The sequence below is a fragment of the Triplophysa rosa genome, linkage group LG4 (assembly GCF_024868665.1).
Source record: "Triplophysa rosa linkage group LG4, Trosa_1v2, whole genome shotgun sequence".
NCBI lineage: Eukaryota > Metazoa > Chordata > Actinopteri > Cypriniformes > Nemacheilidae > Triplophysa > Triplophysa rosa.
The window spans coordinates 11,172,747-11,194,007 of NC_079893.1; the positions used below are offsets into that span (position 1 = coordinate 11,172,747).

At 38.9% G+C, this 21,261-nt stretch overlaps 1 protein-coding gene across 2 annotated transcripts in view; it reads right to left on the reverse strand.

Annotated features, from left to right (window-relative positions):
- The window catches only part of pax5 (paired box 5), a 39,502-nt gene that overhangs the window by 12,500 nt on the left and 5,741 nt on the right, over positions 1-21,261 (reverse strand). The window contains exons 3-7 of one of the 2 annotated variants that reach the window (XM_057332662.1): positions 19,470-19,667; positions 18,305-18,369; positions 16,443-16,568; positions 9,761-9,861; positions 2,419-2,548 (exon numbers count right to left, since the gene is read on the reverse strand). In XM_057332662.1, the coding sequence (XP_057188645.1) occupies positions 2,419-2,548; positions 9,761-9,861; positions 16,443-16,568; positions 18,305-18,369; positions 19,470-19,667 (620 nt within the window). Of the gene's footprint in view, positions 1-2,418; positions 2,549-9,685; positions 9,862-16,442; positions 16,569-18,304; positions 18,370-19,469; positions 19,668-21,261 lie in introns of both variants that reach the window. The other variant, XM_057332661.1, reaches the window with a different exon arrangement.

The following is a 21,261-nucleotide window of genomic DNA, read 5'->3' on the forward strand; positions in this document are numbered from 1 at the left end:
AATCCAAGATACTGTATATTAGCCAATATAGATAAATAGCCATTTTCTATAATTTACTTAAATTTATAGAGTATATACTCTGGTTATTATGAATAGTAATAGTCAGATATTCCTCCTGATTTTTTTTTGAGGAACAAACATGTCAGATTGTTAATTTAAAATGTCAGTTCCATCAGAAGGGGCTATCAAACACAATACAAAATTGGAGATTGGTGAAAATTACATTGCGGTGGAAAATGTGTATGATTCTTCAGAAGAAGGACAAAAATGACAGAATTGTCCATGTATAGGCCTACTGAATCTACAGTTTAACATTGTTATTAACAAATCTGAATGTGAAACGTGTTTTAAAGGAATTTAATCTCAAAAGCTTTCCTAGCCTGACGCTAGCAACAGCATGGTCAGGGGGTCGATTCTGAGCAAATGCAGATATCCAATTGCATATCAAAGCTCAAACTTAATGTAAAAGTCTATAGAACCAAAAGCAAGTTGCAGATACACCGATATAGAAGATGAAGGACGGGGGTTAAAAACAGAGGTAGAGAAAGTCAGCATGTACAAAAAACACTCTCTGTCTCTCTCTCTTACTATTTTGCTGGGTTGCCATGTTGAAGAGTCGTCCGTGTAAGGAGACAGAAAGACATTAGTAAAGACTGGATACTAATCCACCCTGGGTCAGTGGACAGGGCAACAGCGAGAAAGACAGAGAGGGACAGACAGAGAGATGGACTCTTCAGACGAAGAGCAGACAAGGACTGGTCCTCTGAGAGACATTGTCAGCAGACTAAAGAATGAAGGAGACAGAAAAAGGTTTTCTTGCCTGTGGTACCCAAAAGAGATCAAATCATTGGCACAATCTGCCATACTGTATGTATTGGATGCCTCCCGGGTATACCGAACATGCTCTGAAGCATTGCGCCGTGGTTGTTCTCATCCTGTCAACACTGGTTTGAGTCTGGCGTAAGGTATTTCTAGATTTACACCTCCCATTATTTACAGTGCTCTCTATTTACAAAAGGCACACAAACTAAGATGTATGCAGGAGAGTAACTCTTCTTGATATTAACATACATTTCCTGCATGTTGGATCAGCCTAAATAAAAAAGACATAAAACAGAAAAACAACATAGAAATTGTTCTTTCTGTTTTTAAAGTTTATAGTTTATTAAAGTCTAAATGTGTTTGTATACACAGTATGTACTGTGCAACTGAGAATGGAGACTGTTCCTTTGTGATTTACCAATAGGGGGCGACACTATGCAAACATGAGTAACCCACTCTTTAGTCTTTTCACATGGTCTATTGTGAAACATAATTCATTCTCCTGCTTTTCCCCAACACACACCATGTGGATGTACAGGTTTCGCTCTACCTTGTCAGATGGTGCCCAAATCCCAATCCCATGATTCCCTCGTTAGGGCTCCTGTCCAAGCAGCTCTTAATTAGCACTCCCTTACTCCCCAATGCAGCGAGAGAGCGAGGGAGAGGAGGAGACATGTATATAGTAATTACAGCTCTCCATTCACTTCCAATGTCCCTCAGGATATAGAGTGGGAATCTAAATCACTGAGCACTATTTAACAGGTCTGATAACACTCCCACCTCACCACTGAGCAACCTGCAGCAAGCTGATCCACAATCAGCTGGTTCAACTTAATTTTTAACACAGTCGGGGCGGGGCAGTAGTCAATTCAAGCCACCTATGTGCAGTCAGCTCTGGGCCCACATATTGGTGACCCCCAAAGGGACCTTTTTAGGGCCCCTAGAATTGTCCAAACCTCTCAAAGGGCGAACTGATCTCAGATCAGCACTTCAATGGTAATTTTCTACTGATCTACATGGGTGGGCGGTATGACTAAAACATGATATTACAGTATGTACATTTATATGATATATGTCACAGAATACAGTATATTACAATATACATACATAATTTTTTTAATAAATTTTACAAATATATTTATTTATTTATATTTTAATAAATACGAAAATAAAATACAAATAAAATATTATAAATAAAGAGACAAATATTTATAACCATGTGGTATTTTTTCCTAATTATATAGTTTTCTATAGTTTTTAGAGTAAAGTTTCAGATTTTTAAGTTCAGGATTTTTATATAGAAACCAAATCCACAGTCGCACCCCTTGTTAGGACGCTTTACGTTTTTCTTCATCTTGAGCTATTTGGGACATGCCCCAATCTGTGTTATAAATAATGTAAAACAGTCAAGCCCAATACCCATATGAAATTAAATATATTAAATAGAACCATTTTAACGTCAATTATTTAACCAATCACTTACTAACTTCGAAAGTCAAATACACAGGAAAATGTAGTTTTAGACTTTTAGTTGAAAATAAAAATGCATCCATTACTCTAAGAGATATATGGCAATCTACTGCGTAGTTTGCTTACCAGACACTAGTGGATATGATTGAGGTCCTGCAAGGGTTGAACCCAACTCTACTCCCGTCTGATTGGCCAAGCTGTTTTTCATCTCTTCCAATCCGCCAGCCAGAGATGCCATGGCTGAGTAATCAGGCGTCTACAGAGAAAGATTTCATTAGATGGCTACAACGGGAGAAAATCCACACCATGACATCACATTATACATTAATTCACATCTTTGTCTTTTCTGCACAGGTATTGGAAACATGCTTCACAGTTTGTGAACTGTTCGGTGTGGTATGGATGTGGTCAGGGTTAAATGACTAATGGTGGTGTAGATCCAGGTGAAGTATGTGGCTGACCCCAGACTGACCCTGCTTGCATGCTTTCATGACCAATTACTTACAATGATACCCCCACACACGCACATATCCAGGGTGATTCATCTCCATTGGTGGTAATGGGTTTTGTCACTCAGGTGTGGATGTGGTTTGATGGCAGAATTTAGGAAGTGGATGTCACTTCTGTTTTAGTCCTGAATGAGGTTATTAATAACCCTGATTAGAACTGGATTAAACCCCAGCAAAATCCTGACCGTCACACCTGCCCTTTCCTATCATTACAGACTGTTACTATCTACTTTAAACATCATGTCAAGCTGCAGAGGGTAAACTTGTGCTCTTAATACTTAATACTTTGGGGAAATATATGCCATCTCTTTATGCTTTTGAATAGAAGTGAATAGGACAATAAAATTAACCCACAGGAGTTTTAACGTTTTGGGTCAAAATAATTTCCATTCTAAGGACATAGGAAGAAGACATATTTTTATAAAAAATATTATAAATTAGACTGAAGAAAATGTGAGGGGTGCTTGCAGTGGCAAAACTCGGACGCTAACATGATGTTTGTGCACATGTGTATGTAATAGATGCCTCATTCAAACTCTCCAGACATGTTGACGTATCTGCCATCTTGGAATGGCCCACTAACATCACTCTTAGTTGCTGGAATGCCACAACACTATGCTGCCATGGCTGTGAAAACCACTGGAATTTAAATTCCCAAGAATGGGATACCCTTTAATTGTTGTCATGTGTTAGTTTAGCAAATATAATGTTTGAGTTTACACAACGGCAAATAAGTTTTCATAATCATACATGTGTATAACTATAGTTTCAAACGCAGAGTCAGCTTGCTCTTGAGTGTTAACGGACCGGCCTGAAAGGGTTGCCAGATATGTGAAACAAAATCATCACAAGCCTAATGTCCCTAGTCCAAATAACAGACCTTAACATTCATAAATAAAATCATATTAAGATTGACAGCTAAATAACAAAATCCCTACACTACTAACCCGCAGTTAATTTTAAAAAGTAACCCAATTCCACGGGAAAACACACATGACTTGGCAACTCAGTCTGGCTTGCACCGTTCCAATATGGCGGATGACCTATGTATAGCGGCCCATAGAAACAGCTGCTAATGGGGCATCTGGTTATTTGTATCTATGGATGTTGGCATATTTAGCATGATGCCAGCATGATGCTAACACGCAAATGGTCAATTTGACACCGCATTCATGGGTCCATGCCAAACGATGCAGGACTAGTTAGGCGCCAAAGTTTTATCCTGAAAAAAAAAAACAATAAGAAAATATATGGCGAATAACAATAGTGATGCTTTAAATTCGCAAGCACTACTAATAAAAGAATGATTCTTTTTTGGGTGAACCTTGTATGTAAATGTGTTTATGCCAGGATATATGTTAATATTCCACTGTTCGGCGGAACCTCATATCTCCATTTTAATGATTTATTATATTTTTTTCATAAATCATTGCTGCTTTGTCTGTGGGTTTGGCAAATATTTAACCAATAAAAAGTATTTAAAAGAGCTTGTCAAATTCTTTGACAATACAGTGTTTAATTATTGAAAATGCAGTGTTTGTTTTTCCATTGCCTGTAAAGTTTTGGAGATACAAGGTTTCAGCCCGCCAGTGACGATTTTTAAAGTAAGAAGCGCAACTTCAATTAAGAAATATTCAAATATGTAACAAAAACATAGTATTGTTTTTGTTAGCGGTTCTTTCTCAAAAGTATTGAAATAATCATTAATAGTATTGTTCAGGAACCAGAATTGTTTAGTTGAATCAGAACCTGAACCTGAACTGTTAAATTTCTTATGATTCTCATCCTTATCTAATACTCACTGTAAGCAGGGCGTTTGTTTGTTTATGTGTGTATTGCAGTGACCTCTTAAACACCTCTGTGCTCATCACCAAAGCGAGGGCAGTAGACTGTGACCTTACCAATCACAGCTCATGCCATCCACTCTCTCTCTCTCTCTCTCTCTCTCTCTCTCTCTCTCCCTCTTCATCATTGACTTCTTCCCACTGCTGTCCATTTCTCTGTATTTCAGTCATTCAGTCTCAGACAGGCATTTCCTCTATATTTATGCGGCTCGCACCCGCCCCCTCATCATGTGTGTATGTAGATGGGGAGGTTAGCTGTAGTAATTGGGGATTATGAAGTTTGGCCCTGCCTCTGACAGCAGCCTAGTGAAGATGGATGATTCTCATTTTAGCCTGTAAATGTTGTCAATTCCAAAGCTACGCAACCCATCAGCATCCATGATGCACACAGACACATTTCACATGTAGACGCACATGGCACACACCACAGCTGGGGCAAAGATTGGAGGAAGGCCAGACGTTGAGAGAGAGCAAGCAAAACAGGGAGATAGATAGACAGAGAGAAAGAACCCATTTTGGGTGTGAAGGAATGAGGTTTGTAGAAAAGACTTAAAGAATTGACAACAAAGAAGTAGAAAAAAGGTTAGTAGTTTGAGCTTTTGATTTTGACTTATTAACAATGCACTTTATCCAAAACGTACTGGTATTCCGTTTCTTATTTCTATCTCTCTAGCTCTCCCTCTCTGGGGTCACCGTTTTCTTGGGGGCCGTCTTTGACACGGCCCCTCTGTAATGGCTCTCCTGTCTGTGCACATCAATAACAGATGAGGCCCCTAATCGCACGACACCAAAATAATTTCACCCCAACCCGCAGCTGCATTTACATAATAGTATTTCCTCTCAGCGGCTCTTTCTCTCTCCAATTCCATCTATCTCTCTTTCTCTCTTTTTCCCTCTGCTTGTATGCATTGTCTTCTGAAAGAGCATGTAAACTGCACCGTGTGTCTGTGTGGTAGAAAGAGAGAGAGGGTGATGGGGGATATTTAGCAGTGCATGCAGTATTAAATGAGTCTGACTGGCAGGGAGGCATTTATTGGCGTGCTCCTCTGGAGCAGATAACCGTGGCTCTCTGCCCGCATGCCGCACACACAGTAAACATTCAGTTTTATATTTAAGAAAGCCAAACTCATGTATCTTGTATACGAACCAAAGCTCGATGTCTTGCAAACCAGTATGCCCTGGCTCATTCCCTATAGTTTTTTTAGTCTGTATCTCTTGGTGTGGTTGGGTAATTAGTTCAGCGTAAGGGTTGTTGGGCTGTTGATGTATCTCAGGCGTAGTGTAAGGAGATGGAAAGAGGAAATTCAAATGAAATGACTCTCACGAGCGAGCGCTGTTTTATATGCTCCCCCTTGAAGTGCAGGACACTAATTAATAGATCTGCCAGTGCCTAATGGTCCTTCCAGCACCACAAACTGAGAGATGGAGGGAGCAAATGAGAACAGAAGTGGAAAGACGGATAATATGGCTAGAAATGTAAAAGAGATGGGGAGAGTATGACGAAAGGTAAAAAGAATTTCACCATAGATATGTGATAGGTATACCATGACCGTACATTTATGAGTGTGGAATCAATAAAATACATTTACATTCCACGTTTAATGTTCTTGACAGATGTTTTCTTATCACAGCATCCCTCATGAAAGTTTAAAGTACAGTGTATGACATAAGCAGGTACAAAGGGGAGAAACCTCATGTTCTAGCCATACTCATACAAACTGTAAATAAACAAGTGTAGCTGCAGCACTAAAAATAGGAAAAATATTTAAGATGAGTGTATTAGCATATCTGAATTAAAAGGGGTAAAATCAATAAAATTAAATTTATTAAATATTAAAAGTTGGACTCATAATGTAGTTCTTTATAACCATTCTCCACTATTAAAGCTTCTGTAAACCAATGAAGTCTGTAGTTACCTTTATATCTCAATGGCAGTTGCTAATGCTAACAGTAAAATATAAACACTAAAAATACATTATTTACGACAATTCTGCCATCTTTGCTTTGCTTTGGTGCCAATTTGAGGCTAAAAATTTGAGCCAATAATCTAAACCATAAATGCAGTTTTGCTAATGAATGTTTCTGTGGTTCAGTTTGCACAGAACTGAGATAAAAGTTCAACGGTCTTGGGTTTAATTCCCAGGGAGCACACATATTTATGATAACTGTAAGTTGCTTTGGAAAAAAAGCATGTGCCAAAAGCAAAAATGTAATTATTGTGGAGATAATGACATGCTGACGATGCTGTTGACATTAGAGTTCGCATTCCCACGTTTTCGACAATTTTTTAGCAGCACTTGATGTAGTTTCAATATCTAGAAGGAGTTGACCCTGCTAACCAGCCAAATCAATTCATACATTCTACTTAACTCTTGTTATGTCACTATGACTTAAAGTAGCACGTTTTTGGAAACTAAATATGTCATTAGCATAAATTTTGGGTGTGAAGATTTGTGTTCGAGTTGTGAAGTTTGTAACAATCCGGTTTTGAAACTAAGTTTTGGGAGATATTTTAAGTAAGACAGGACTACTACATACCTCATTTTTCTGAAAAATAATATTGGAGACAGGATCATTTAACTTGTAAGACTGTAACAAAAAGATTTAATAGTAATGATAGGAAGTCCAATTTACTGGTTCTTTCAGACAGCTCTTTCCGTGACCCAGTTCATTTATGTCATCATGTATTAACGTCAGTTTTACAACAGTAACACTACGCTACATGCACAGCCATATTTGTTGGAGAATTATTCGGTCATCTAATGTAAAGAATCATTTATCAATGTTTCTTTTATGGACTATAGGATGACATTTTTTATGTATTAAACCTATTCAAGTTAGTTCACCCAAAAAAGAAAATCGGTCATCATTTATTTACCCTCATGCTGTTCAAAACCTGTCAATGAATTTTTCTTCTGTGGAACACAAAAGAAGATATTTTGAGAAATGTCAGAAGTGGCTTTGCGTCTATACAATAGAAGTCAGTGGGGGCCAGTGTTGTTTGGTTACTAACAGTCTTCAAAATGTCATACAGCTTTGGAATGGCATGAGGGTGATTAAATGATAAAATGATTTTCATATTTGGGTGAACTATACCTTTAATTTAGAATATAATTGCAAAGTGCAGAGCAAAATCAAGTCCCGAGTTCATTTCCTACCCATAAACACACTCAAACACACTCAACTGCTCCATCAGTAGCATTCACGGGTTAACCTGTCAGTGCAGGGAAAACAACCTGTCAGTCAACTACACAAGACGGGTTAGCATATCCCTAGTTTCTAACAAAGAAAAAGAGAGATCCAGATTGTCAATTTGTCTGATCGCTTGTGCCACAGCAGACCTGGCTCACACACACACACACACACACACATACCCATGGGGAGGTGGATTGACCCTTAGGTTAATGCCCTGCTCAGTAGCCTTTGACCTTGCCAGCCTCAGGGCTCAGTGCTGAAATGGACAGAGGATTTATGGGGTCTTTCAAACAAGTCTATAGCACTTTGACGCTGGCCTTGTTTGTGTGAGTGAATGAATGAATGCGAGGGTGATTGCATTTGACTTTTGACTGACAACTTTGACTTTCTATTCATCTGATCAGTTATGGGGCATGTGATCACCTGTTTGTGTGTATAGCTATAGTTTTATGCTGTTTGTTTAAGTAAAATCAAGTAAAAGCATCAAGAGTAATACTGTAAAAATGCAAAGCCACACAACACAACTATTCAAAGTAAACTGTCCAGTGTTAAAGGAAAAGTTCATCTCGAAATCAAAATTGTGTTATTTTTTACTCACCCACATGACGTTCAGCATGTTTTAAGACCTCCCGGCTTCTTCGGAACACAAATAAAGATATTTTAGGTGACATCCGAGAGATTTCCAGGCCTCCTCATAGACATCATGGTTATAGTTGTTATCAAGGTTAAATTGGTCCATCCGCTTGTAGTGGCTCAATTGAATTTTTTTGAAGAGACGACAATAGTTTATGTGCGAAAAACAAACCAAATTAACGAGTTTAATCAATATATTCTCCTCTGTCTTGTCAGTCTACGGTGCGCGTTCACGAGAGCACTTCGACGCATGCACATTCGGTGGGGGCAGACGCCGGCATTCTGACTGACAACCCGGAAGTGCAACTCTGTGTTTACAAGCAGACGCACGCTGTATATAAGCTGATCTTCGCAAAATGTCTGATGATTTCGATATCGAGACTTGCACCTTTTTGCCCTACCGTACAAATCGAATACGCTCTCGTGAACGCGCACCATAGACTGACAAGACAGAGGAGAATATCGATTAAACTCGTTATTTTGCTTTGTTTTTAGCACATAAAGTATTGTCGTCGCTTCAATAAAATTCAATTGAGCCACTATGAGCGGATGAACCAATTTAACGATGTCTTTAATACTTTTCTGGACCTTGACAATAAGTAACCATGATGTCTAGAGGAGTGTCACTAAAATATCTTTATTTGGGTTCCGAAGACGCCGGGGGGTCTTAAAACATGTTGAACGTCATGTGGGTGAGTAAAAAATAACACAATTTTGATTTTGAGATGAACTTTTCCTTTAACAATAAAAACACTAAATGCTGACTAGGATTGTAGCAGATTGCAGAATATTAACTAAAAAGTATGTTTTATGCATTTATAAACATTAATGAAACGTCCCCTTATGTTGCATTAAATATGTTTTTATAAACAACAATAATGTATCTGCTGCACCCACCTATGGGTTGGTAACTTTTGCAAAGTAATGAACAAGTGCTTACTTACTTAACCCTAAACCTCTACGAAGTCCTGGGACTTAACCTCAGCCAAAAAGCTCTATAGAGGACACGTCGGCACCAGTGGGGTCAAGGCCCCAGCATAAGCTCAGAGAGGTGAAAGGTCAGCGTTAGGTTCAGTGAGGGTATGCAGGTCAACAGCAGAGCTGGGACAAGGTCAAGCAAAACTAGCAGCCAGGCGAGGGCAAGCATGAGCATTCTTAGGAGGTGCACACCACCACCCTGGTAGGTACACACTCCCACCCCCCAGCCCTTACCTGGGCGGGCTTGTTGCTGATGTTGTCAGTGTGAATTTCAGGATAGGGCTGTCGATCAAAGACATGGTCCAATACCTCGAGCTGTTGTGGCGTGAAGAGGTCTCCCCGCATCTGCTTGCGCAAGAAGTCCCGCCCCGAGTGGCCGTGGCCATTGGCCAAGGGAGAGTCGTGGAGAGCTGGAAAGATGGATGTTTAAAGGTATTACAAGACAGAGTAAAACAATAGTTCACACATGAATGAAATTTTTGTAATTATTTACTCATCCTCAAGTTGTTGTGATGCCGTGTTACGTTTTCGCTATAGAAAATAAAATACGTTTTCATAGACTTTCAATAAACGGGCACAAAGAATACACGGGCACCATAAACACAAAAAAACGATTCACCTCTTCGCCTCCTGTAACTATTTGTTCACAAAACTGATCTCATAGACACAGCACTGTAAAATAACTGTAATTTTATTATGTTACTGTTTTTTTAAATAATTTACAAAAAAAGACTACAAATCTAACATGAAAAACATGTACATTTCAATATATGTACATTTTATTTTATGGTCTTTCTATTACTATTCAATTACCGTTTTTTAAACTGTTTTTAACAGTGAAGACTTTCAGTGAAAAAGTCAAACATAATCTGACATGATTTTGTACGTATTTTACGAGGTGGCTAATTCGTATGATCTTAATCGTTCGTTTTAGTACGATTTGCTTTCGCGCCAGTGACGGTTAGGTTTGGGGGTGGGGGTTAGGGGAGGGGCTTCAGTATTCCTTTTTTCTAATAATGGTACGTTTTGGTATTATTCACATTGTACGAATTCATACGAATTAGCCACCTCGTAAAATAAGTACGGCTCAGGTAAAAATGTCTTAAATGTTGTGTTTCTGTAGTTTAATTGGTGACGAATGGCACTGGCAATGTCAACATTAGTGGTTTGATTTCTCAATCGAGGAGATGCATATGTTGTACTTTGAGATGCTTTGGATAAAACGGGCACTTAAACTACCAGTAAAATTCTTCAAAATCCTCCTTTTGTCACCAACAGAAGAAAGGCATACAGGTTCAAAACCATATAAGAGTGAATAATAGTGACCTTTATTTCTATATTTCCTTATTTCTTATCTTCTTAGGTATTCCTCGAGATATACCATTCTCATATAGCAGTTTATAGTTTCAGGAATACCCTGCATACTAACAATAAATAATATTCTTAATGAAATGTCTGAAATGACAAGTCAAACATATAAAAATATTTTACAACATGATCCTGATCGCGTGATTTGAGAAGTTGACTTTTATACAACGTAATACACAGAGATACAACCACACAACACACAAACACAGATTCCCAGACTCGCGTCCTCTCTGAGCGAGTGTTAAGGCAGCGCGCGAGTCAGTTATTACTGGGCTGTTGAGTTTCTGAAGAGACAATTATAAGAGCTGAGAAAGCTACAGCCCTCAAATGATTACAGGGAGAGTAAAAGAAAGAGAGAGGGAGAGAGAGAGAGAGAGGGATGTAAAAGAAGAATAGAAACCAAAATCCCTGATATAGAGCCAATTCATTTCTTCAAAATGCCTCTGAGAGGTTATTCTTGGGAGTTTGAGTCAGAGGGCAGAGCAATCCCCTCAAAACGAAAGAGAGATATATATAGAGCGAGAGATGGACAGGTAAAAGGATAAAATGACAGGCCGACAAAGAAGCTATCCAAACATTCCCTTTCCTCCTTCATTTGAACACAGAAATCGATCTATTTGAATGTGAATTTAGATCCAGTTTATCGCAGTCCGTGGTTATTTTAAAGAACGATCAGCTAGTCGCCGACTGGGTGATAGAGTGCGGGTCCCATGTGTCTTTAATACACCTCAACGCCAAGACTTACCTCAACAAAGCTTAAATGGTCACACTCACACACAGACAGAACACATGGAGAGTGAGTGTATGATCTCCAGTGTTTTGACCCTCTTAATCCCAGCGGTCAGTGTGTCTGATAGAATTCAATTGATCAATCATGTCTGTGAGATGGCACCATTTCAGCAGGTTTATTGCTTTCCACTCTTCTCAAAGACCGTCAACTGACTATACACACACACACACACACACTCACGCACACACATACACGCAAAGTGTCCTCTTGCACACATATCTTGGTAGAAAGTGTAGTTTTCAAGCTGACACTCTCTGGAGTGTATTGTGTGCTTATATTCGTGTGTTCCGATTTGAATCCAAAAGTGGAAAGACTTATTTTGCAAACCAATTTCATTATCAAAATAATGTTTTTTATAATGTTATATTTTAGATAGTGTTTTTCCATCATGATGTTCCAAAGAAAATCTTATGTGGTTTAATGGATTCAAATGAATATGATCTTAACTTGCATGCTCAGCGTCACTATTTGTCTAAATCTGAAATATTTCAGTCTAAATAAATTTTTTCTTCTTTTTTAGTGCTGTCAAACGATTAATCGTGATTAATCGCATCCAGAATAAAAGTTTGCGTTTACATAATATGTGTCTGTGTACTGTGCATATTCATTTTGCATTTATGAACACAAAAACATACACATACATGCATATATATTTAGGAAATATTAAGATGTATTTAATTATATTTACAAATAATTAAAATGATAAACGTTTATTAATTTTTATATTTTATATTTTTTTCAAATATATGCATGTATGTTTTTATAAATACAATAAAACTGTACACAGACATATACTATGTATACACAAACGTTTGTTCTTGATGCGATTGATCGTTTAACAACCATATTCTTTTTGACATCATAACTTTTCCTCAAAATTTTTAATCTCAAATTAAAAATTCTGCGATTTTCAATGTGGTCTTTTGGACCCCACTATTACATCTGGAGAGATGAGCATTCGCATCTTTCTGAAAAAAAAACTTATGAGCACTGATTCATATCATAACAGCATGAGTGTGTGTACATGTGTTTGTCGATGCACTATGTACATCTTTGAAAACAGCGACAAAGTGTCAAAATAATTTTCTGGATTTCTGTGGTTATTATTACACAGATGTGTGTATATCTGTGAGTAGTTGTGTGTGTGATGCGTGTAAATGACAGTGTTTCACAGCCTCAGCCTCCGTGTGTGAAATGCGATTTTTGACAGATCTGAAAGCCCACTCAGCCATATCAGAGCAAAAGAGAGAGAACGCGAGCAGTCACCAATAAAGCTATTTTTCACCAGATTTAAACAAACACTCCATACCGGCATTATGGGTAACCAACCTTCCTCGCATTAGGTTTCGGACCTCACAAACACATAACCACCCAATGGTCAAAGGTATTCAGATGTTGGCCCGTGTTTCCATGCCCTTTGTCTTTCCGCCTCTGAACCTACTATAGGAAAGCACTCTCTGTAACAGACACAATACAACCCAGCTGCATTCTGGGTTAACCCCACCATTCACCCAGGCACAAACACAGAGAAAAAATGGGAGGAAAGGCATCTTCTCTTCCTCGCTTCAAAGGCAGAGACAATAGCAACAATGAGATCACCGTTGTGCCCTCCTCTCTCTCTCTCTCTCTCTCTCTCTCTCTCTCTCTCTCTCTCTCTCACTATAACACACTCTCTCTCTGAAGGTTTTTGGGGGCAGAAAAAATGACCTGGTAGATTCCTATTGGACTTCATACACACGGTGTGTGTGTGTGTCAACCTTGACAGATCAAAGTATGTGATTCTAAAAAGAAACAACCTTTAACAAATCCCACTGTTATCATCTATTCCCTATCGCCCCCTTCCCACCCCTCACAATCCCCTCAATTTATAAAAATTGTCCTCTCCCCCAGTTGCATTATTCCACCAAATGAACAGAGATAAAACTGACCGAAGTGAAACTTGAACAAGAAGTGAAAATATTAAACAGCAGAGGACGTCATATATTATAGGAAACATCCCGTCTAAATCTTGTCATACCTGAAAAACTGTCTGATTTGAGATCTGTGTTTCGCTTATTCTGTTAAATTCAACAAAATAGCTTTGCATTGTTTTGCAAGGTATCTTTAGATCACATAAGCCAGCGGTTCTCAAACTGGGAGCCCCAAGATGGATCCAGGGGGACCACAGATTTTGTGGCATTATATGAAATATAGAAATTAGAAATGTATCATAGATTATGCAACCAAACATCAGAAAAATAAGACCAGAAAAGAATTGATGTTCCAGCATTGTATAACTGAATACGTTTTTGGTTTAGTAAAAATTCTAAGTTTAAGATTATAAGGCTTTATTTTGTGGCCGCAAAGCTCTACACAACACACTATTTTATTTATTTGCCTTTTCAGCGTCTGTTAGATTCAAATCAAGTTTTCTTTATTCCTTTATGAGCCAAGGAAACATATTCCCAAACCCTCTTCCCCATACCACAGGCCTTCTGTCTTTCTTTATCCCGTTCTTCCTTTCCTCATCCATTCAGAGAGAATGGGCAGACACAAGGCTTCTGTTCTGGAGGCCCCACAAGTCAAGTTCTCCCTTTCAGATCACTTCCCCTCGGTCAAAGGTCATCATTGGGCTTTCCCAAAACACATATATACACCAGACGCACACACTAATCCATCCAAGCCCCCTGTTAGCTTCTTTCCCGCTTGCGTGCAGCTGCGAGTCGTAGTGTCCTGCTTCACTAACCACACATTTTCTTTCCCCCTCTCTTTTTTCCATTCAACCCGGAAATTTTATAGTATTACATAGACACAGCTTAGTGAAGCTCATGAAAACCTCTTTATTTAATTTCTCTATTTGAATTCCTCTTACTGCCGTGCTCCTTACTGTATGCATGCTACATTTACAAGCAGCACGCTAGCTGCCAAACTATCCGTCATGTTACTTTATGCATTTAGCAAACCCGTGAGGACGCCTCTCGCCGTGAGCTCTGCGAAACATCGTAGCGCTGACCACCCGCAGTTTCACCATGTCAATTAAACACACAAATTCATTTAGCGACACCCTCCCTCTCTGCTGGATGTGATGTGTTGCATTAATTAAAGTGGCAGACGTCCTCCTAATTGGTGCTTGGATGAACGGTGATGTTTGCGTGTGTGCGTGTGTGCGTGCGTGCGTAGGGATAAATATATTTTGAGACAAATATGTACCCAGTGAGCAAAACCTGACATATCTGAGTAAAACCTTCTTTTTTGGGAAGTCCTCATTTGTAAAAAGTCATAGCAAATATAGTATTTTTACAATAGGAAAATATAAGGAAATATGCAGAAGTTGCAGATATGCAAGTCAAGTTGCACCAGTTTCATTTCAAGGTTATACTTTTTTTTTTATTTTGTCTTGCATATTTTTATAAAGCAGTGTAGAACATCCAAAAGTGCATCAATCATCAAAATATTTATTCTTCATATAGAACATGTTGCAAGACATAAACACTGGCCCAGAAGCACTTCCAGTTTCATTTTTATTTTATTTTACATTAATTAAGTCTTCAAGATGTTCATTTAGCGTTTAAATTCAGTTGGAAAATTGACTGTTGGTTCTATTTGTTCTAAGACTTGTTTAGTGCTAAAAAACTAATACAGAAAGTGCATCTGGACCAGACTTGTTTATGTCTTGGTAGCACTAGAGTATATACAACTCTATAGACGGTTTCAGCGGTTAACTTCCGGTCTATGTTTGGTAACAATATAACAATTTATATGAATATTTTGTTGTATATTAATTGCATTAAATGGAGCTTTTTCACAAGACTGTGATGATGCGTTCAACGGTCATCAGCATCGTAAGTTTTTTATATTTGACTTTTTTAGAAAATTGTATGTAAGTCTATAACACTACACTTTGTATTATATTCCCTTTGCATCAAATTACAAAAATATAGTTTTTTTGATTATATGAGTAAATTTGACGACATTCTCTCTTTTGACTGCTGTTATCAGACTCTCTCTATTTTTGTCATTTTGTATAGTGAAAACACTATTGTTGAGTTTTTCTTTTGCTATTCAAATTTTTTTTTTAATTATAAAATTTACTTGTGATAGTCTCCCATTCACCGCTTTCCACTGCTGAGAAACCCGGAAACGTGAAAAAGTTCCATTACATTGAAACTACTCATCAGTTATTGATTCTTTGCTGGGTCTACCGGAAGTTAAGTTTGGGCAACATAATGTTTGTTTATATTGTAGCTGTTGAAACCATCTACTGTAAATAGAATTTCTATACTGTAGCAAAACTGAGGTGTCGACACCAACCAGACAGGAACCTCCTCTTGTTATAGTCTGGCATTTTTTGAACTCTTACTGTCGGTGTGTGTGTGTAAGCATACTGTGTGTCTAAGACATCTGGAGTTCCCTCGTGTACTGCAGGGGTCTGCCAAGCAATGGCTTTTTAATAGACACGTGTGCAAACACACACGCGTGCACATTCACATGCACACGCTGTGCCTCCCCTGGATAGAGATGTTTATCTAAGATGTGCCAGTGGTTTCCAATCCCCCTCCTACTCTGATGCATCTGTCAATGTGCAGCAACTTCCATCTGCGCGCATGTGTGCATGTGAATGCGTGTGTGTGTTGATGCTGGGATATGCATAGGAATGAAAGAAAGAATATGTTGTATTTTGAGATGCAAGTGATTTTTTGTTCTGTTTTGTTGCTGGTTGTCTCATTAGAGCATTATACCTTAACTTAACTAATCTTATCTAAACTGTAGCATATTAGTAATACTTTAGAATAAACAAGGTGAACATATAATCGAAACCTAGTCTTTTCAATGGATAAAAAGAAGCAGACTTACTTTCGTCTCTTTTCCGTTTGCTTGCATCGGCAGGTGAGCTAATTCCAAGAATTCCACTAATGGAGTAGGAGGAACCTGCGGCGTCGCTGGTTACGGCAGACACTTGGGTCACTGCCACCGTAGAGGCTAAAATTTACAGATATGTTATAAATTAGGACATATCAGTGCGAACAATGCAAAGGTTATGCATTTGATGCTCAATAGTTATAAGCATTTGCCAAATGTGTAAAATATAAATATATAAATACTGTATATGTATTTTGATCTGGACAGTATTCGACTTTATGCGACACCAAGTCCTGACTAGCTAAAGATCTCAACTCAACACATTAACAGTTTGTTAAGTATGTAAAGTGTGTTCTTGTGCGACAGTTTTCTTTTCTTGGTTCTTGGCCCGGCATTTTCCTGCCAAAGGCCTTTCACCAAACCAGCTGCTTCTCAATTTTGGCAACGTGCTACCGCCCAAGGATAAGACGCTAACAAGCTAACAGCTTTTCGACATGTCTGGCTGTCTACGAGGTCTTCGCGGTAGGGGACGAGGGCACGAAGCCTTCTCTCTGTCAACCCTTCATTCCCTCTCGGCCCTCTTTATCTCATTTCCTGTCAGCTGATGTACAGCCTGAGTGACAGTACAGTGGCCCCTAGGGGACAGTAAGGTGTAGAGATGAGGCTAATCCCACATCCCAACAGACTGTGCTAAAATGGAGAAGGTGGAGAAAAAAGAAAAACAAATCGCTCCAAGAACAGATAAACGCCTTCGCTCGCCCGTCGCTCTCGTTCGCTAACCAGGTGGAAAATGTAATGAATGCATATCCCTCCATTTTTTTACTCTTGATTTATCATTTCAATTATCTGATTCTCTTATTCTTTCCCGCTTTTTTCACCTCGCGACAAGGAATGGAAACCCGAATCGGACGCTTTATATTCAAAATCCGTAAATTTCAATTTTCCGCCTGAGTATGAGAGTATTTATCATCGTAATCTGAGGGAGACGGAGAACTGGCGAGCGTTGTGCGTGCAAAATTAATTTAGATTAAGCAGTGGTGTGCGATTATGAAGATTACTGACAGAGACACAAACCCAATCCACTACTTTATTAACCATGGACGAGAGTTTTCCTCCTAAACTGATCTCACAGTTTAGACCCATGGGGAAAAAAATACACAACTGGCATTTCTAGACGACAATGAAATGGATACCAAATGGGAAATTTTGCTTAAGTGTTATGTTAAGATTATTAGAGAACATCTCAAGGTAACACTTTACAATAAGGTTATATTTGTTAACAGTAGTAAATGCATTAAAGGCGGGGTAACCGATTTCCGAATTACACTTTAGACAACTGAGTCGGGTCGAGTAGCAATTCAACCTTGTAGCCAATCAGCAGTAAGGTGCACAGTGCACAGGACGGACATTAGCCGAGCCGAGCGCTGACGAAAGTGACAGAGAGGGGTAGGGGTGTGTTTGTTTAGGTGATCTGAACATCAACAATGGCTAAGAGAAATCGGACACCCCGCCTTTAACTAACATTAGCTAACAATGAACAATTTAGTTTTTCAGCCGTTATTAATCCTTGTTAATGTTAGTTCATGGTGCATTAACTATTGTTAACAGACACAATTTTGATTTTAAAAATGTATTAGTAAATTAACATGAACAAATGATGTAGAAGTATTGTTCACTGTTAGTTCATGTTAGCTAAATGCTATCAAATAGAACCTTATTGTAAAGTGTTAGCGCTTTACTCAGTATAGACAATTGTCCCAACTCTTTGTAGACTCTAATAAGACTTGTTGATGAGAAGCCTCAATGTAAAACAATGAGAGCGGGTGACAGTTTACCAAAATAAACATCACTCTTACCTAAGTTATGGGCGGACACAGCTCCTGATTGGCCAGGCGGTTGCTGGACTTTAGTGCGAATGATCCTGTAGCAAACAAGAAATGGCCATTAGACATTACTGTATGTGTGGACATACCACCAAAATTTACAAAAAAAAATGTGTACAAAAAATTAGGTGCGAGTACTGTAAGCTTTAATATAAGTATGCAAACGTGTGAAGTGTGTTTTATACATCTTGGGATCAAATTTCATCAATGTGGGGATAAGCCAGCAAACCTACGTTTGAAATTGATTATTAAATACACTATGGCCCGGTTTCACAGACAAGGCTTAAGACTAGTCCCAGATTAAAATGAATGTCTTAAAATAAACCAGTGCCATTGTTTTGTCTCAAGATGCACACCAGTAATGTATTTTTCGAAGGCATTTTTATAAAAGCCACATAAATATCTTAATTCAACTAAGGCTTAGTCCTGTCTTAAACTAAGCTGTGTCTGTGAAACCGGCCATAAATGATGTTTATTTGAAAATGTAAAATTGCTGAAAGGTTTTTGTTGGTTTGGTTTGCGTTTAGGGTGAGGGTTAAGGGATATAATATACAGATACAGTATAAAAAGCACTATGTCTATGGAAAGTCCTCAAAAAACATGGAAACCCAACATGTGTGTGTGTGCGTGAAGTGGCTCATGCAGCCTGACATGGCAGCAGAGTCTCAAACTTCCTGCATGGGCGCTCAAGCAAAGCACCTTTCCCTTCTCTCTCTCTCTCTCTCTCTCTCTCTCTCTCTCTCTCTCTCTCTCTTCTCTCTCTCTCTCTCTCTCTCTCTCTCTCTCTCTCTCTCTCTCTCTCTCTCTCTCTCTCTCTCTCTCTCTCTCTCTCTCTCTCTCTCTCCCTAAGAGGGGTTGTCATTGTACACATGCTGTTGAACTGGACACTTCTCATGAATATGTGTTTCTTTTTACCCCACTGACTCTTGTTCCCTCTCTCTCGCCGTCTTTCTCCATATCTCTCCCTTACACATTGCTCTGCTGATCTGTTTTGCAATGTACTGATCAACTTGTTATCTAAACCATAATGGTTCGCACACACGTATGCACCTATACTCAGGTATGCATGTGAAAGTGACACAATGGCATGCATGTGTACACATATTGAAGATGTAAACACACTAACGGAAACACACACCTGTTGATTGAGCTGACGCTAGGAACGCTGTCATTGTCACACACTCTTTCTGCCAGCAGTCTGTCGCGGATCTCCCAGGCAAACATGGTGGGGTTTTGGCGTTTGTAATCGGCGATTTTGTCAACGACTTTGGGTGTAGCAACCTTTGGTTTGGAGCCTCCGATCACCCCTGGTCTAATGCTGCCCGTCTCGTAGTACCTGTGGAGCATGTTGGATATCATATAATAAGATTAGACCAAACAGCCAGATCATATTCAAAATTTCTTGAACCAGAAAAGTGTCTTGTGTGTAGTGTCTTGCAGTCAATACAGAATAACAAACATCATAAGGAATAACCTTTTCAAACCTGCCTTAAATGTAATAACAAAAACATATGTTCAGTCTGTATTGCAATCGACCACAAAGTTGAATTTCAATAGATTGTAGAATTAAAAAGTATAAAAATGTGTATATAGAATTTGTAAAAAATATTCATTCTGATTGGTTGATGACGATGAACACCAGGTTCTACCAAGTTCCCACAAGTGACAATATTGCTGCTCTTTTTTAAAGACAATGTGCAACATAAAGCACGAGATTTCACCCCAAAATAAAAATTCTGTCATCATTCACTCACCCTCTTGTCATTTCATACCTGTATGACTTTCTTCGGCAGATCACAAAAGGAGATATTTTGAGGAATGTTGGTAACCTAACAACGCCTGTACCCATTCACTTGCATTGGTTTTGTGTCCATACAATAGAAGTGAATGGGTATCGCCGTTGTTCAGTCACCAACATTTTCAAAATATCTTCGTTTGTGTACTGCAGATGAAAGTATATCATGAAATGACAAAAGGGTGAGTCAATGATGACAGAATTTTCATTTTTGGGTGAACAATCCCTTTAAGGTCACGCACAAGGTCACCAAAATGATTGTATCTTCACATTGTGCAGATTACCCTTTACACGTGGTAAAGTCACTGTGACACACTGCCTCTGGTGGTTTACTTCTTTAGTAAAAAGGCCCAAACACATTCAGACCGAAAGCAACCCCCCAAGTCCCCACAGAATAGCAATAAAAAGAAACTGGAAAAGAGCAAAGAGGAAATTCCCTCATTAAGAAGACAGCAGAGTTAGTCATACGCCTTATTTACTCAAACCTCACTCGCAGCCCACATATTAGTGTGTTTTCTGCCCGAGCAGTGAGAGGGTAGAGCAGATATTACCACACACACACACAGAGCGCCGCAGTAACGGTTGAGTGAGTTGGACCGGGGCTGGGGGAAGAGGGTTGAGGGAGAAGAGAACAATGGGAAACACATTTTTTGATATAGCTAAAGGCTCTAGCACTAATCCACACCTTTATCCATTCAAATTCTGTCCTCCCCCTTAACCCTTCCTGCCTCTCTCTGCTTCTCTCTCTCTTTCTCTGTCCCTCCAACCATCCCTCCCTCCTCAGGAGACGTATGGTGCCGGTGTCATTTTGATGCAAATGTAAAATGTGATGAATCTTTTCTTTTTTTGTAACAGAAAGAAAAGGCCGCGCTTTGACTTTGGCCTCAGTGCGAGATTTCAGAATTTTTGAATTTTTAGCACGTTATCTGTGAAAGGAAATGCTGAGTCAGCCTCGAAACGAACCAATGGCGGATGGAATATCGGTCTAACGGCCAAGATTTATCAGTGTATGTATGTTTGAGAATTTTAGAAACTGATACGCATCATGCGATTTAAAAAACAATTTATGTCTCGATGACAGAAATAAAGAGGGTTGACAGGCAGGACTCCACAAACAGGCCCCACTGTTTCAATG